A 19,118-nucleotide genomic window follows, 5' to 3' on the forward strand; every position below is an offset into this window, starting at 1 on the left:
TCAGGTTACTGTATGTGCCAAACGCCGGGAAATGGAACCGGATTAGATGGGAGAATCTTGATCTATTTTTAAGATTCGAGGATGACACCCCGCACGAACCTGAGATTTATTAATCCACCGTCCCAACGATTTGCCCTATAGCACGTCACTAGTGATCGCATCGGAGCAAGGGCCAGTCCCCGAGTCTCATTTTGAAAGTGAGTGGCCGAGTGTAGGTTGTTCCGGGAGATGAAGCTTCCGCGTCAGGCCCCGCCCACACACCCTCGCTGCTCGGGGGGGGGGCACAGCGCATGCGCGGGCGTCTAATGTCCGCGGAGTCGCGTCGCCGACAGTCGACGAGTTTCGTGACCTCAGGAGGAGTGGGGGGGAGGGGGAAAAGAAAAGTTTCCCTAGAGTAGAAGGAAAAGAAATAAAGCTTAAGCGCACAGAAAGTACCGCGGAATTCCTCTTCATCAAATCTACACCGGCTTACCAATATGGAAAAGAAATTTGCGGAGATAGACAGGGAAAACCGCTGGCCTCAGTCTTATCTGGTAAGTTGGTGTGTGAGGGGAAAGTGAAACCGGGCCCAGGCGGTTCAACTTTCTGTCAGACGCTGCCGGCCTCGGTCAACCCGGCACCAGGTCCCGCTCTTTCTGCTCGTTAAACAGAACCGGGGCCTGGCTGGAGGCACGAGCTTCCCGCCGCAGTGCGTCTGCGTGTCGTTAAGCCTTTTACTCTTTGCTTGCTGATGATTAATTTGGATTTAAAGGGGAGGCGAGGCCGTGACTGCCTCAGGTTGTAATTTACTTCTGGAGACTACAGACGCTGGAACATAGAACAACAAAACATACTGCTCGGCGGGTCGAACAGCAGCTGGGGTGGGGGGAAACGGAGAAGGAGTTTCAACTCCAATACAGGGCTTGGAAACGAACCGGTGACAATTCCTTCTTCCCTCGACTTCCACTCACTCCCCGCATCATCCGCTGAAGCAGCCCTAGCAGATTTTTTGTTGTAGCCAGTTCGGCCGTCTGCCAGTTTCACTGAGTATGACCTTCACTTGCATCTTTGTATTTAAGCACTCAGAGCCAAAGCTTTCCACAAATGAAGGAAAGGGAGCAGTATTGTGTCCATCTCTGCCGTTTATAGGCGATTTTTGCATTATAAAAATACGAAATTAGCAGGCCAGGCAGCATCTGTGAAGAGTAAAGTTAATGTCTAAGCTTCAGAGGCACAAGTTCTAACAAAGGGTCCTGATATGAAACATTACCTGTTTTTCTTTTGACGGCGCTGCTCGACCAACTTTAGTATTACCATAATTTTCTGTTTTTATTTTGGATTTCCAGAATCTGCAGATATGTATATACACGCACGTTTAAGTGTTCTTGCAGTGCAGTTATCGTAGTTATTATTTCAGAGTTGATTGAGTTGTCTAGGTAATTTGTATTTTTTATGTCACAATGTATGTTCATACTGTTCTTGACCAAATGACAATATAGGACACTTCTGAAAGGGATGGTTGTACTTCAATCAATAGAGGGAGATTATTGCCTTAGTACATAGGCACAAACATATTTATCTGTTCTGCCTACCAGTCCCTGGGAACCTGTGTCCTGGTTGTGGCTCGCCTTACATTCCTTCACATTGTTCCAGTACTTGTGAGCGCAGACAACTTTGGGATTTTCCATCTTCATTCATTTATCTTAATGCTGCTTTTTCTTACTTCCTTAAATAAGACAAGACTAACAGTGTTATGGGAACACAATTTTCTCATCTTCTCAAAATTCTGTGTTGTTTGACTTTGTTCTACACTGTTCTTGTTCAATGGTCCTATGTTTTGGTCTGATGAAGGCTTTATGACTTAGCAGAATTTGCCCAGTGAGGGTACTCTCCCATTCTATCATGGCTGATTTATTATCCCCCTCAGCCTTTATTCTGCCTTCTCCCTGTAACCTTTGACACCCTTAATAATATAAGATGAAATAAGCTAGTGTGGTGGAGCAGAACAAGGTGAGAAACACCTACAACAGCCTGTACATTACACTACAACACTGCCTTTACACTAGGGTCTTTTTTTTATTTAGTGATACGGCATGGTAACAGGCTCTTCCAAGCCAATGAGCCCTCATTGATCAATTAACCTACTAACTCGTACGCCTTTGGAATGTGGGAGTAAACTGGAGCACCTGGAGGAAACTCGCAGTCAAGGAGGGAATGCACAAACTCCTTACAGACTGGTGGGAATTAAATCTGGTGCTGTAACAGCACCACACTAACCGCTATGCTACCATGTCTTGTTTTTGCAGGATTTCCTCTATTTCATCATTTTGAATGGCAGCATGATAGCATGGTGGGAAGCACAATTCTATCACAGCATCCGCGATCAGGGTTCAACTCCCATAAGGAGTTTGCATGTTTTCCCCACGACCATGCAGGCCTCCTCTCACAGTCCAAAGATGAGCCAGTTAGGATTAGCAAGTTGTGGGCATGCTATGTTGGCGCTGTAAGCATGGTGGCACTTGTAGTCTGCCTTCACTGCATTCATGTGGTGTTACTCTTTGGCATATTTCACAGTATGTTTTGATATTTTGACGTACGTGTGATAAAGCTAATCTTTGTGCAGTTTATATTCTGTGTTGTATCACGTAGGTGCAGTTTAAGTATATGATTCCAGCTGTATCTTGCTGTGCTTGTGCATGTGACAATAAACTTTACTTCATAAACCTGATAAAATCAAACGTGTGTACACTCAATACTTGCTTACAGATCAGAGTTATGGGAAATGGTATACCATACAACTTCCCTTTTTAAAAAAAAATTTCCAAGTCTTCAGTCCCAGAACAATCACTCACCCAGGCCCAAAATACATTCATCATATACTTGTAATATGACAAGTAATTTCTCCCATGGAGGGAGTGTTCAAAGCAAGAGGGCATAACTTTATGGATAGAAGTGTGAGATTTAAAAATAATATTGAGGACAGCTTCTTCACCACTGAATTTGTTTATCTATGTAGGTGGTCTTTATTTGGAATGAGCTGCCAGAAATAATGTTTTGTGGTTGACTCATCAGTATTTAAAATCCATCTAGATATGTCCATAGATAGAGGTTTGGAGGGCTATGGGCCAAATGTGTACAAATGGGACTGGCTAGCTGGGCAAAACAGTCAGCATGGATGAGATGAGACAAGACAAAGGGTCCATTTCAGTGCTGTATGACTATGATGACGCCTAAGTACTGAATTGCATCAGAGGTGGTGCATCTGTCTTAAAAGACTCTTGCCACCTGGGATATGCCCTCTTAGCATTACTGCCATCAGGGAGGAGGTACAGACACTGAAGATCCGCACTCAATGTTTTAACAGCTTCTAGCCTGTGCGATCAGGTTTTCTGAGCTGTCAAGTTTCTGAATGGTCCACGAACAGTGCTATTCCTCTTTCACACACTATATATATTTTGTAATATAGCAGTTTTTAATGTCTTGCACTGTACTGCCGCCACAATACAAATGTAATAACATGCGTCAGTGATACCTGTTGAATACTGAATAGCTTAGAAAGAGTGGATGTGGAGAAGGTGTTTCTTTTCGTGGGGCAGCCAAGGACTGAAGATCAGAGACTCTGGTTACAGAGTGTCCATTTTGAACAGATAAGGAAGGATTTCTTTAGCCAGAGGTTGGTGAATCTGTGGACTTCGTTGCTTCAGGCAGCTGTAGAGGCCAGGTCATTGAGTATATATAAAGCGGAAGGTCGATAGATTCTTGATTAGAATTTGTGTCAAAGGTTACGGGGAGAAGGTAGGAGAATAGAATTGTGAGGGATAATAAATCATTAATGATGGAATGGTAAAGCAAACTCAATGGGCCAAATGGTCTAATTCTTCTCCTATGTTTTACGATAAATGTGATTCTGGGCACCACTGACCAAGGACTGGCCAGTTGTTGTGTAATATTTTCTGTCTTTGCAGATCCTCCGTGATGTGCTGGGCATTTCCAGGAGTGCTGTTTCAGTTTCGCCAACTGCTTTGACCTGCCTTTCATAGTTTTAACATTTTCCTTTGTTTTATCATTCTCTAATTGCCCTAATTTAAATTGTAAACATCAGGATCATCTGAGAAATGACCTAATGTCACTTTACCAATGAAATTGCCTTATCTGTTCTTCCCCACCCTCTTCGCAATTTAGCACTAAACTGTTTTCTCAAATTTCTAATCCTGGCAAAGGGTGATTGACTTGAAAGGTTAAACTAATTTCTCCTTCCACACTTCTTGCCTGACCTTAGTGTTCTCTTGATTTCAGATATCCAGCATTTGCAATTTATCTAAATTTTCAATTTATTTCTTTTCCTGGCTGACCTATTTTGTTCCATTTGAGATTCTGACCATACCTCACACACCATTTGATTTTTATCTTGATGTCTTCCATCCTATCTTAACTTTGTAAATGAAATGCACAGCTGAGCTTTGTTGCTTTCAGATGAGATTCCATTAATTTTCCTAGCTGTTCACTCTTTAGTTTTATACGAAATTCATTGAAAATTCAACCTACCTTTTCTTTACACCAGGTAAACTTTTCCTTGCCCATCATTCTTATTTATCTGAACTGCATTTGAATCTATACTTTAAGTCATTCATTATTTTGTACATGTTTCCTTTGTCCTTGTTAGGCCATACCCTAAATTTATGTTCCTTTTAGTTTGGCCTGTGTATTGGTCTCGGACAATACTTTCAAATCTTTAAGAATAATGAAAAGTCGCATTCTATCCCTGCTCATTTCCTTCCGGATAGTGTCAATTTCTTTGGTTATACTTGTAAAGCAATTTAAGTTGTTTTCTACAGTGATATTTTGATTATCTTGCAATTATATAGATGCAGGTTAGTGCAGTTACTATGGTAAATTAATTTCTAACATCACTTAAAAGTTAATAACTTCAGAGGATCATAGTCTTCTCTCATGATGTTATTCTTGATGCTTCTATAGATGATTCTTCATCCTATGTTATTGTTTTCAGTTGTTCTTCTGCTTCTGTTCATCCACCATGATTGTATTTTTTTCTGATCTTGCATTTTAATGTCCCCATCCTTCATTTCTTTTTCTGAATTTGTTGTGTTGTACTCTTTAATCCATTTAGAACAGACAAGCAGTCCAGTCAAGCAGTTTCATCACTCAATCAGATCATACCTGATTTATTAACTAATTTCGTCAGCCCTCCTCTCCATATCTCTTAAAATCTTTGATTATTAACATTTCTATCAGTCTCCTATTTAAAATTAGGAATTGACTTTGCATGAATTGTTGCCATTGAAAGAAACCTACAGTTAATGTCATCTGTTTATAAAAATAGTGTTTTAACAATAATCCATTAGACATTTTTGGTACTTGCTGTTGGGATTGATATTTTAAAAAGAATTTAGAATGACTGCAATTGCAGGCATGCCATCCAAAAATACACTTCCGTGCAGTTGCTGATTTAACCTGCATTTGTATTTTTTTGGAAAAATAATTGGCAGCTTATGAGTGTTTCTTTTGCTTATTGAGCATATTACTTTTATGAAAGGTAGTAGGTGATTATGTCATGGTATGTGAGGTTCATGGAGTAGCAAACTGTACCCTATACATACAGGCACAATCTTCCCCACTATTGGTAGTATCTACAGGAGGTGCATCTTTCATCAAAGATGCCTACCATCTGGGCCTTGCCATACTTTTGTAGCTATTATCAGACAGGAGTCTGAAATCCAGCTGCCAAGTTCACGAACAGCTACTGTCCTTCAATTATTTGGTTCTTGAACCAACCAGCAAAACCCTAATCGTGACTGCCTAATCCATGACCATTTTGACTATCTTGCACTAAAATGGATTTTTTTCTGTTCTAATGTGTTCTTTAAAAAATGCATAATATTTTTGTCAATGATTTCTTGTGAATGATGCTCATATAACAGTATGTGCCCATGGTGTTGCTGCAAATGTTTTTCATTGCACCTGTGCATACATGTACTGTGCATATGACAATAAACTCAATATTGACATTGATTTGGCTATGCTTGGTGAGTATTGTAGAATTAACCAGTGCAAGACCAATGTACCACTGAAATGCCGAGATCCACAGTTCCTGTCAAATCAGTAAACATGCTTGATAGTCCTAGATGCAGATAATTTAAGTCTTGCTTTCTGAACCTGACTGTGCTTGCAGTTGTCTGAATTGGATTTGGAGATGTGATCTTGCTGACTGTGCACCCTGAAGATGGGCAGTGCACCTGTATCTGAACTGCACGGGTCCTGTCCCTGAACTGCCTTTGACAGAAGGCAAAGTTGGGACTGCTTATTGTCCTCTGTCAGAACAGTCACTGATTTAAAGTTTTTAAATGTTTCTGACATTAAAAGTTCAAAGTAAAATTTATTATTGGAGTACATACATGTCACCACATGCAACCCTGAGATTCTTTTTCTGCGGGCATACTTGGCAAATCTACAGAACAGTAATTGTAAACATCAGGAACTATAAACTGTAAACAAACTCTGCAAAATGCAGATATAAATAAATAGCAATAAATGACAATTCCTGTTGTTTATAGTTATCCCCCCTTTTTTTTTCAAGAGCCTGATGGTTGAAGGGGTAGTAACTGTTCTTGAACCTGGTTGTGCGAGTCCTGAGGCTCTTGTACCTTCTACCTGATGGCAGCAGTGAGAAAAGAGCATGGCCTGGGTGGTGAGGATCTTTGATGGATGTTCCTTTTCTATGACAATGTTTCATGTAAATGTGCTCATTGGTTGGGAGGGTTTTATCCACTACCTTTTGGAGGATTTTTAAAGGTATATTTAATGTCAGAGAAGTGTATACAATATACATCCTGAAATGCTTTTTCTTCGCAACCATCCACGAAAACAGAGGAGTGCCCCAAGAAATGAATGACAGTTAATGTTAGAACCTCAAACCCCCCCCCACATGTACGCAGCAGCAAAGCAACGACCCCCTTTCCCCCACCAGCAAAAAAGCATCAGCGCCCCTCCACCAAGCACTCAAGCGTGCAGCCAAGCATCAATAAAGACACAGGCTTGCCATACCCCAAAGACTACTTGTTCACCCGTTAATTCGACATGCCACAGGCGCTCTCTCTCTCACCCTAATAAGGGAAAAAGAGGTCTCCGTTGCACAGTGAGAGGGGAGACATAACAAACAACTTGCTGATTTACTATGTTATAAGTCTATTGTGTCACTTTTTATGAGCTCTGACGCTCCATGTAAAGTCATTGGTGTTCCCGTACAGGTCATAATGCAGCCAGTCATCACATCTAAAGATGTTTGCTAAAGACATGCCAAGTGTCCACAGATTCCGAAGGAAGTCGAGGCACTATCATGCTTTCTTTACAATAATATTTATGTGATGGGTCCAGGATAGGTCCAGTGAGATAGTGACACCCAGAAATTTAACATTATTGACCATCTCCTCCTCTGATCCTTGAATGGTTACTGGCTCATGGATTTCTGGTTTCCCTCTCTTGAAGTCTACATCAGTTCCTTCATTGAGTGAGAGCTATGCTAATTCATCACCCCCTTTAATATAGCCTACAACAGTGGTGTCGTCAGCAAACTTGTATATGGTGTTCAAACTGTATTTGACCACAGATTTATAGGTGTAACGCGAGTAGAGTAGGGGGCTAAGTACACATCCCTGCAGTGTTCCTGTGCTGATGGAGATTGTGGAAGAGATGTTTATGCCAATCTGAACTGACTGGGGTCTGCAAATGTGGAAATCCAGGATCCAGTTGCGCAAAGGGGTTGAGCTGTAATTGATAAAGACATCCTGACATATGCATCTTTGCTGTCCAGTTGTTCCAGGGCTGTGTGAAGAGCCATTGAGATAGTATCTGCTGTAGTCCTGATGCTTCGGTGGGTGGATTGGAGCAGATCCAAATCACCATTCTGACAGGAGCTGATATGCTTCAACACTAATCTCTCAAAACACTTCATCATTGTGGATGTAAGTGCCGCTGGGCATTAGTTGTTTAGACAAGTTACCACGCTCTTTTTGGGTTCTGGTACGATTGAAGCATGCTTGAAGCGGATAGGTACCATATATTGCCAGAGCAAGAGGTTGAAGATATTTGAATAAATCAGCCAGATGGTCGGTACAGGTCTTCAGTACTAGGCCAGGTACTCTGTCCGGATTGGATGCTTTTCTTGGATTCATTCTCTTGAAGGCAACCTGCCCATCATCTTTAGATATTGAGGCCAAAAGATCATCGGGAGACATGGTTCCTCCCTGCTCTGGTGGTCAAAGTGAACATAGATGGCATTGAGCTTATTTGGAAGTGAAGCTCTGCCATCCTGTCTGTTGTAAGGTTTAACTTTGTAGGAGGTTATGGCATTCAAACCCTGCCATAGCTGTCAAACATCCCTCGTTGATTTTAGTCTAGTCTGGAATCTTCACTTCACCTGAGAGATGGCTTTCCAGAGATCATATCTGCACCTGTTGTAGCATTCCTGATATTCAGACTTGAATGCTTCTGATCTGGCTCTCGGTGGGGTATGGATTTTGTATAACTAAAACATATTATTAGGGCAGTTTAAATGTTTGTTTTGTCACAGCAGTTTTTGCTAATTCTTCAGTTTTCATGGGAATTAAAAATTGTGCAGACTCCAGATCCTCTGAAACGAAACTGAACAGTTAAAGGAAACTGGAGACTGTCATCTGGTACAAAAAATAGGAGAGTTACATGACAAATAAGTACATGAATGAATGATAAGTGTTAGGGAAGGGCTTTTGGTCAGGTTAAGAGTAGGCACAAATATTGTAGAATATGGAATAAATTCAAGATAGAGCATGGCCATTTAGAAGTACAGGGCAGCTCTCACCTGTGGCTCCAAGCTGTAACACGTGCAGTGGCCACACCCCAGTAAACCAGTGGTCCCCAACCACCGGGCCGCAAAGCATGTGCTACTGGACCGCGGGGAAACGATATGATTTGGCGATAGGAGTCAGCTGCACCTTTCCTCATTCCCAGTCACGCCCACTGTTGAACTTGAATGCACACAAGGTCATTACACACGCGTCATCCATGTCAGCGCAGGAAGGAGATCAACTCCTCGAGCTTGCAAATGACGGCGGGCTGAAAAGCATGTTTGACATAACATCTCTGCCGGCATTCCGGATCAAAGTCAAGGCTAAATATCCTGAGATAGCCACGAAAGCACTGAAAACGTTGCTTCCATTTCCAACACACCTCTGCAATGAAAACTAAATTGCGGAATAGACTGGCCATAAGGAACCTCCTTCGAGTATCGCTGTCTCCCATCACCCCTCGATAGGACCGTCTCGTTGCAGGAAAACAAGCCCAGGGTTCCCACTGATTCAGTGATATTGGTGTGTTGCAATGATTTTATATGTTCATAGGGGGAAAATATGTGCTGTGTGTTTAATATCCAAACGTTACTTAAAATGTTATGATGCTATTGACTTGTATAACCATATAACAATTACAGCATGGAAACAGGCAATCTCTGCCCTTCTAGTCCGTGCCGAACGCTACTCTCACCTAGTCCCATGACCTGCACTCAGCCCATAGCCCTCCATTCCTTTCCTGTCTATATACCTATCCAATTTTTCTTTAAATGATAATACCAAACCTGCCCCTACCACTTCTACTGGAAGTTCATTCAACACTTGCTTCAAGCTCCCCTGATAATTGACTTATCGCTATATTCATGCGAGGAAAATATGTGCTGTGTGCTTAATATTAAATTAGTTAGGTAAGCCCTTTTAGAAATGAAATTGAGTGTATTAGCCACTTATCACCTATATTGCATTCGTGATTAACACCCCCCTGAACAGAATCGCCAAAAATGAATTTGTAGTAAAAAAAATTGGCATGTACATGCATGCGCACTGGTGCCCGTGCAAGGCTTCATGGTCATTGTGGTCTTTCTTGGGGTAAACCCAATGTATTCGGCTGCTACTCTTGTTCGTTGGCAACCCTACCCGCCGCCCCCCCCCAGTTGGCTGGTCCCCTGCAGTAAACTGTCTCGGCGGACGGGTCAAACCAGGTGAGGGTAGCTGATGGGTCTTCAACCCTCGGTGAGGTAGGGGATCTGTCTATCCCAGGGCCAGTGTGTGAAGTCTGGCCCTCGAAGATTGAGCGGAGGAGACCGATTAATAGTCCAACGGTCAAGAAGGCAGGCCCAGCAGGCATTGCGGAGTGCTAAGAGCACGACAAGACACTTGGATGTCCTGGTCATCCACTGCAGCAGGAGAGGTCTCCAGCCGTAATGGTTGTCTGTGCCACTGGATCAAGGTCTCTTCTGCCGAGAGAGAGGGATTGCCCCTGTGCAATGGCTGTTCCACTTAAAACTCCATCACACATAGGTTTCTGTGTCTTTGAATCCGTAGGACTACCACTATAATTAATATTAGTGCAGATATAAGAGCAAAAGATATCGGAGCAGAATTAGGCCATTTGGCCATCAAGTTTGCTCTGCCATTTCATCGTGGCTGATCCAGTTTTACTCTCAGTCCCAATTTGCCTTCTCCTCATATCCTGTCATGCCCTTACTAATCAAGAATGTATCATCCTCTGCCTTAAATATACATAAAAACTTAGCCTCCATTGCTGCCTGTGGCAAAGAAATCCATAGATTCACCACTCTCTGGCTAAAGAATTTCCTACTCAACTCCATTCTAAAAGGACGCCTCTCTATTCTAAGGCTGTGTCCTCTGGTCTTAGACTCTCCCACCATAGGAAACATCCTCTCCACATCCGCTCTATTGATGCTTTTCACTATTTGATAGGTTTCAATGAGGTCACCACTCATTCTTCTGAATTCCAGCGAATGCAGGCCCAGAGCCATCAAACGTTGATCATATGACAGCCCATTCAATCCTGGAATCGTTTTCGTGAACCTCCTTTGACCCTCTCCTGTTTCAGTGCATCCTTTCTCAGGTAAAGGGGCCAGAACTTCTCACAGTACTCTTAAGTGAAGCCTCACCAGTGCTTTATAATGTATCAACATTCTATCCTTGCTTTTATATTCTAGTTCTCTTGAAATGAATGCTAATACTGTATTTGCTTTCCTTACCACAGACTCGACTTGCAAATTAACCTTTAGGGAATCCTGCACAAGGACTCTGAAGTCCCTTTTACCTCCTCAGTTTTTTATATATTCTCTCCATTTAGAAAATAGCCCTTTTTTGTAATTTATTTTTTATTGAAATTCAACATCATACAAACATTTCCATCAGGTGTATTTCAGATACTGTATGTATACAGGTTTCCCCCGCCATCCGAAGGTAGAGCGTTCCTATGAAATGGTTTGTGAGCTGGAATGTGGTAAAGCGAAGAAGCGATTACCATTTATTAATATGGGAAAAATTTGTGAGCATTCGCAGACCCAAAAATAACCTACCAAATCATGCCAAGTAACACGTAAAACCTAAAATAACAGTAACATATAGTAAAAGCAGGAATGATATGATAAATACACAGCCTATATAAAGTAGAAATAGTTTTTCACAATCATTGCCACACTGTTCTCCGTAGCGAAAATTTCATGCACGTGCTCTCAGCAGAAACACTTTCTCTCCAGTAACCTTTAAGCTATGAAGCTGCCAAATCATACCAAATAACGCATAAAAATACACAGCCTATATAAAGTAGAAATAATGTATGTACAGTGTAGTATCAGTTACTGGAATCGAGAAGTCAGCGCCGAGCACACTGATGATGGTGTGTTAGGCTGAGTTGTCGGAGGTCGGGGTGGTGCAGTGGACCCCAACCTCCGGGCAGCGGACTGAAACCAATCCGTGAAGAATTTATGTTTGCCGCAAGTCTCCACATAGTATTTATCTGAAGTATACACTTATAGAAAAGAAAAGAAAGAACAAACAAAAGGAAAACTATGTACAAGTAGGGAGTGATTTTTTTTTCAACATACTCACTGATTTGTGAGAATAAAATCAGACTTATGGGGTGTTAGGTAGTTAAGCCATTTTTCCCAGTATGAATCAAATTGTTCCAATTTATGATTGACATTTTATAAATGTCCATTGTAATTTCCATCCACATGTTTAAAGTTGGGCTCTCCTGTGATAACCATTTCCTGGTAAGAGTCTTTTTACCAGCCATCAGCAGTTATAGTCATTAAATATTTATCTCTTTTCAACCATTCTTGAGGTATATACCCAAAATATATGGTCTTACTTTCTAACGGTATTTCACATTTAAAAATGTCTTGTGTATCCCACTCCAATAGTCTTTGATAACGGGGCAATCCCAGAAAATATGGTTTGCATTTCGATTTTCACAATTTCTCCAGCAAACAGGGAGGTTACTATCATAATGGGATTTCTGAGAGGGTGTAATAAAATATCTTATCAGGTTTTTCCACCCCAGACTTCCTCCATTTCTGTGCACTGGTACACTTCCATTGATACCTCCATATTATTGTCCATTCTTCCTCAGAAATAGTTATCCTTCTTTCCTTCTCCAATTTTGTTTTAATGTATGAAGTGGAGTGTGTTTTAAGATTTGAGAGACCCTTATACACGCTTGAAATGATTCTACTACCGTTATCTGAATTGTATGCTTTTCTAAACAGTTCTATCGAACATGTACTTGCCTCGGTTACATTTTTCACCCTCTTATTAACATAATGTCGCATCTGCAAATATCAATAAAAGTCTTGCTTTTCTAATAAGTGTTTCTCTTTAAGCATTTCAAAACTGAACAGTGTTCCTTCTTTCATTATATTGCATAGAACTGTTATACCTTTAGCTGTCCAGTCCTTAAATCTAGCATCCAGTTTATTTGGTGTAAAATCCGAGTCATATGCACACCATTTAAGAATTACAATATCTCCCTCTAGTTCATATTCTTTTATAATATTTTTCCATATTTTAAGAGTCCATTTCACCCATGGGTTATCAATAGTTTTTATATAACTTTGAAGGTTGTTATCAGCCAAAATTGCCTGTATGGGGACGGAAGGTATCTTCTCAATGTTTTTCCATTGAGCGTGCCCTTTCTTTTACCGAAGTGCATGACGATACACTTCCTGAGACTCTATTCCATCTGCTATTTCTTTGTCCATTCTCATAATTGATTGAAGTCCTTCTGTAGCCTCCCTTCTTCCTCAACTTGCCACACCACCTATCTTCATATTGTCTGCAAACTTTGCACCAAAACCATCGATTTCATCAACCAAATACAATTGACATGTAAGTTAAAAAGAATTGGTCCCAACACAGACCCCTGTGAAATACCACTAGTCATTGGCAGCCAACTAGAAAAGGCTCCCTTTACTTGCACTCTTTGCATCCTGCCACTACTTTATCCATGCTGCTAGAATCTTTCCTGTAATACCATGGGCTCGTAGCTTGTTAAGCAGCCTCGTGTGGCACCTTGTCGAAGGCTTTCTGAAAATCCAAGTACACAACATCCACTGATTCTCCTTTGTCTATCCTGCTTGTTATTTCTGTTTTTTCTTCAAAGAATTCCAACAGATTTGTCAGGCTAGTGAGTGAGGCTACTAAGAGACCTATGATAACTCTGGAGGAGTTACAAGCTTCAGTGACTGAGATGGGAGAGACTTTGTATACAACAGCTGTTGCCCAGGTGCTTCACCAGTCACAGCTTTATGGGAGAGTGGCAAACAGAAAGCTATTGGTGGGAAAAAAAAACTCACATGAAGTCTCAGCTAGAGTTTATCAGAAGGCATGTGGGAGACTCTAAGGTCAGCTGGAAGAAGGTTCTATGGTCTGATGAAACCAAAATTGAGGTTTTTGGTCATCAGACTAAACGCTATGATTGGTGTAAGCGAAACACCATACATCATCAAAGACACACGATCCCTACCATGAAACATGGTGATGGCTGCCTCATGCTGTCGGGATGCTTCACTGCAGCAGGCCCTGGAAGGTTTGTGGAGGGTAAAATGAATGCAGCAAAATACAGGGAAATCCTGGAGGAAGACCTGATGAAGTCTGCAAGAGAACTACAACTTGAGAGAGGACTTGTATTCCAGCAAGACAATGACCCCAAGTATAAAGCCAATGCTACACATGAATGGCTTAAAAACAACTAAGTTAATGTCCTGGAGTGGCCAAGTCAGAGTCCAGACCTCAATCCAAGTGAGAATTTGTGGTTGGACTTGAAAAGGGCTGTTCACTCATGATCCCCATGCAATCTTGAGCAGTTTAGTAAAGAAGAATGGGGAAAATATCCAGTGTCCAGATGTGCAGAGCTGATAGGGACCTATCCACACAGACTCAATGCTGTAATTGCTGCCAAAGGTGCATCTACTAAATACTGACTTGAAATGGGTACATATGCAAGCAATTATTTTGTATTTTACATTTGTAATGAATTTAGATCATTTTGTAGAGAACTGTTTTAATTTTGACATGAAGTATCTTTTTCTGTTGATCAGTGTCCAAAAAAAGCCAATTTAAATCCACTGTGATTCAGTGTTGTAAAGTAATAAAACATGAAGGCTTCCAAATGGGGTTGAATAGTTTTATAGACACAACAATTTATTTCCAATTTTGAAATGTTCCTCCAACATTAGCTAGTTTTGATTTCATGAAATGGTCTCAACTGTGAAAGCTTGTTTAATTTTGTGGAGTGTTGTAGAATAAAACTAATATGATCAACATGTTGGAAAACTATATTGTTATTCAAGGCAAATTCCTCAGGTGAAATGCCAAAAGATTATACTGTAAAGTTTTGTTAATCTGGCCTTTTTTAAGATTTTGGTGGGTTTTCTAGACTATTGTGCGTTACTCCTATTAAAAACCTCATAAAATAGCATAATATGTTTTTCCAGTGAACCTGTTAGGTTTAAAGGGAGCAGGAAACAGAATACTGGTGAATTTTTAAGGCAGTGGGAAATTGAATATTTTGAGTTTCAGCTTAATGAATCAAACAAACAAAATCCCTGTGCACTCTGGTTCCAACTTCACACGTTGCATGTTCCTGACCTAAGGAACCTCTTAGTCAATGTCAGCAAGCCCAAGGAACTGATTTTTGACTTGGGAGGAGGAACCGGAGGTCCATTAGCTAGTCGTCATCGGAGGATTAGAGCTGGAGATGGGTCTGCAACTTTAAATTCCTCTCTATTATCATTTCAGAGGATCTGCCCTAGGTCCAGCACACAAGTGCTATTAGAAAGGAAGCACAACAGCGCTTCTACTTTCTTAGAAGTTTGAAGATTCAGCATGTCATCAAAAACTTGGACAAACTTCTGTCGATTTGTGTGGAGAGTATATTGAATGGCTGCATCACAGTCTGGTATAGAAGTACTAATGCCCTTGAACGAAAAATCCTGCAATAAGTAGTGGATATGGCTCAGTCCATCACGGGTAAAACCCTCCCACCATTGAGCACGTATACATGGAGCATTGCTGCAGAAACGCAGCACCCATCATCAGGGGCTCCCACCACCTACGTCATGCACTCTTCTTGCTGCTGCATGTCATGGAGAATATCAGGGAGAAGGTACAGGAACCTCAGGACTCACACCACCAGGTTCACACTCTTCTACCATTAGAGAGGGAGAAGGGAAACTCGGAAGTGTCAGTATTACAGTTGAACAAAGGGAACTATGGTGCTATGAGGGGGGAGCTGGCCAAAGTTCAATGGAACAATACCCTAGCAGGGATGACAGTGGAACAGCAATGGCAAGTGTTTCTGGGAATAATCGGAAGGTGCAGGATCAGTTCATTCCAAAGAGGAAGGAAGATCCTAAGGGGAGTTAAGGGGAGGCCGTGGCTGACAAGGGAAGTAATGGACAGTATAGAAATAAAAGAGAAGTATAACATAGCAAAGACGAGTGGGAAGCCAGAGGACTGGGAAACTTTTAAAGAGCAACAGAAGGTAACTAAAAAGGAGAGAAAATGAGGTACGAAGGTAAACTAGCCAAGAATATAAAGGAGGATAGTAAAAGCTTCTTTAGGTATGTGAAAAGGCAAAAAATATTTAAGACCAAAATTGGGCCCTTGAAGACAGAAGCGGGTGAATTTATTACGGGGAACAAGGAAATGGCAGACGAGTTGAACAGGTACTTTGGATCTGTCTTCACTAGGGAAGACGCAACCAATTCAGATGTAATAGTGGCCAAAGGACCTAGGGTAATGGATGAATTGAAGGAAATTTATATTAGGCAGGGAATGGTGTTGGATAGGCTGTTGGGTCTGAAGGCTGATAAGTCCCCAGGACCTGATGGTCTGCATCCCAGGGTACTTAAGGAGGTGGCTTTCGAAATTGTGGATCCATAGGTAATCATTTTCCAATGTTCTATAGATTCAGGATCAGTTCCTGTGGATTGGAGGGTGGCTAATGTTGTCCCTCTCTTCAAGAAGGGAGGAAGAGAGAAAACAGGGAATTATATCCGGTTACCCTGACGTCGGTGGTGGGAAAGATGCTGGAATCAATTATAAAAGATGAAGTTACGATACATCTGGATAGTAGTAACAGGATTGGTCTGAGTCAGTATGGATTTACGAAGGGGAAGTCGTGCTTGACTAAGCTTCTGGAATTTTTTGAGGATGTAACGATGAAAATGGACAAGGGAGAGCCAGTGGATGTAGTGTACCTGGACTTTCAGAAAGCCTTTGATAAAGTCCCACATAGGAGATTAGTGGGCAAAATTAGGGCACATGGTATTGGGGGCAGAGTACTGACATGGATTGAAAATTGGCTGGCTGACAGAAAACAAAGAGTAGCAATTAACGGGTCCCTTTTGGAATGGCAGGCGGTGACCAGTGGGGTACCGCAGGGTTCAGTGCTGGGACTGCAGCTGTTTACAATATATATTAATGATTTAGATGAGGGAATTAAAAGTAACATTAGCAAATTTGCCGATGACACAAAGCTGGGTGGCAGTGTGAAATGTGAGGAGGATGTAATGAGAATGCAGGGTGACTTGGACAGGCTGGGTGAGTGGGCAGATGCATGGCAGATGCAGATTAATGTGGATAAATGTGAGGTTATCCACTTTGGTGGTAAGAACAGGAAGGCAGATTATTATCTAAATGGAGTCAAGTTAGGAAAAGGGGAAGCACAACGAGATCTAGGTGTTCTTGTACATCAGTCACTGAAAGCAAGCATGCAAGTACAGCAGGCCGTGAAGAAAGTTAATGGCATGCTGGCCTTCATAACAAGGGGAATTGAGTATAAGAACAAAGAAGCCCTTCTGCAGCTGTACAGGTCCCTGGTGAGACCACACCTGCAGTATTGTGTGCAGTTTTGGTCTCCAAATTTGAGGAAGGACATTCTTGCTATTGAGGGAGTGCAGCGTAGGTTCACAAGGTTAATTCCCGGGATGGCGGGACTGTCATATGTCGTAAGATTGGAGCGACAGGGCTTGTATACTCTGGAATTTAGAAGACTGAGAGGGGATCTTACTGAAATATATAAGATTATTAAGGGATTAGACACGCTGGAGGCAAAAAGCATGTTCCTGCTGATGGGTGAGTCCAGAACCAGAGGCCACAGTTTAAGAATTAGGGGTAGGCCATTTAGAATTGAGTTGAGGAAAAACCTTTTCACCCAGAGAGTGGTGGATATGTGGAATGCTGTGCCCCAGAAGGCTGTGGAGGCCAAGTCTCTGGATGCTTTCAAAAAAGAGATGGATAGAGCTCTTAAAGATAGCGGAATCAAAGGTTATGGGGATAAGGCAGGAACTGGATACTGATTGTGAATGATCAGCCATGATCACAGTGAATGGCAGTGCTGGCTCGAAGGGCCGAATGGCCTACTCCTGCACCTATTGTCTATTAGGCTCTTGACTCAGAGGGGTTAACTCCACTTGCCCCATCACTGAACTATTCCCACAACCTATGCACTCACTTTCTTCTCACATTCTCAATATTCGTTGCTTATTATTAATGCTTTTATTTGTATTTGCACAGTTGTTGTCTTTGCACACTGGTTGTCCGCCATCTTGGGTGCAATCTTTTCAACGATTCAATTATGCCTATTCAATTAATTGATATGCCTACAAGCAAATAAATCTTAGGGTTGTATAAGGTGACATACAAGTACGTTGATAATAAATTTATGTTGAACTTTGAGGTATTTTGAGCCCTGTCCATATACCCAGATTGCATTCTGGCACCCTCCCTCTTCTCTCCACCCCCCCCCGCACCCCAACCTGCTTTCACTCTGGATTAATGGGGGGCCAGATAATGAATCACTGGAATTTTCAAACAATCAGTACTGGATTATTTGAGTTTTAATGTAATTTGTATGAATTCAGTAGAGATTTAAAAGATGCATTAATTGTACATTGAGTTTCATCTGCCACTGTTAACAATTTTTGCTTTTGATTGTAGGAAATTCGAAACGAGTCCCAGGACTTTCCCTATAAAGTAGCTAAGTATCCAGAAAATCAGAATCGAAACAGATACAGGGATGTCAGCCCTTGTAAGTTGTTATGTAAATTTTCTCTTACTAATATTAATAGTAATACTGCCATCTGATCATCTGTTTCTGTTTTAGTGTATGCAGATGAAAAATAGTACATTTTTTAATGTGAAGTAGCAGAACTGGACTGCTGCAGGATTCAGAGATGTACCTTTCTGCTATTTTAAGAGCAACAATAATTTATTACCTATTTCAAATTCTGTGCAAATTTATAATGGAAATTGCAAATATTTACTTATCCTGTTACAAACACATCGTTCTGCTAGTGCTACACAGCAATGTGTTGTCCAAGGAGTTCGGATACATGGGAAGGTTCAATTTTAGTATGGAAATGGGAATTTAAAATGGAGAAACTTTAGATTATGAGAACACTCAGTCCTCTTTTATTGTCATTTAGAAATGCATACATGCATTAAGAAATGATACAATGTTTCTCCGGAGTGATAGCACAGAAAACAGGACAAACCAAAGCCTAACTCTTGACAGAACCACATAATTATAACATATAGTTACAACAGTGCAAAGCAATATCATGATTTGATGAAGAACAAACCATGGGCACGGTAAACAAAGTCTCAAAAGTCCCCGAGTCAATTGACTCCTGAATCCCCGATAGCAGGCGGCAAAAGGGAGAAACTGCCTGCCATAAACCTCCAGGCACCGTCAGCTTGCTAGTGCCTTGGAAACAGCCGACACTGAGTCTGTCTGAAAACTTCGAGTCCTGA

At 41.4% G+C, this 19,118-nt stretch overlaps 1 protein-coding gene across 6 annotated transcripts in view; it reads left to right on the forward strand.

The window, feature by feature from the left end:
• The first annotated feature begins 333 nt into the window (after nt 1-333).
• The window catches only part of ptpn2b (protein tyrosine phosphatase non-receptor type 2b), a 92,155-nt gene continuing 73,370 nt past the window's right edge, over nt 334-19,118 (forward strand). For 2 of the 6 annotated variants that reach the window (XM_063059726.1, XM_063059727.1), the window contains exons 1-2: nt 339-533; nt 18,303-18,393. In XM_063059726.1, the coding sequence (XP_062915796.1) occupies nt 477-533; nt 18,303-18,393 (148 nt within the window). In that variant the 5' untranslated portion in view covers nt 339-476. Of the gene's footprint in view, nt 534-18,302; nt 18,394-19,118 lie in introns of all 6 variants that reach the window. The other 4 variants (XM_063059731.1, XM_063059734.1, XM_063059736.1 and 1 more) reach the window with 3 other exon arrangements.

Source organism: Mobula hypostoma, chromosome 1 (genome assembly GCF_963921235.1).
Source record: "Mobula hypostoma chromosome 1, sMobHyp1.1, whole genome shotgun sequence".
NCBI lineage: Eukaryota > Metazoa > Chordata > Chondrichthyes > Myliobatiformes > Myliobatidae > Mobula > Mobula hypostoma.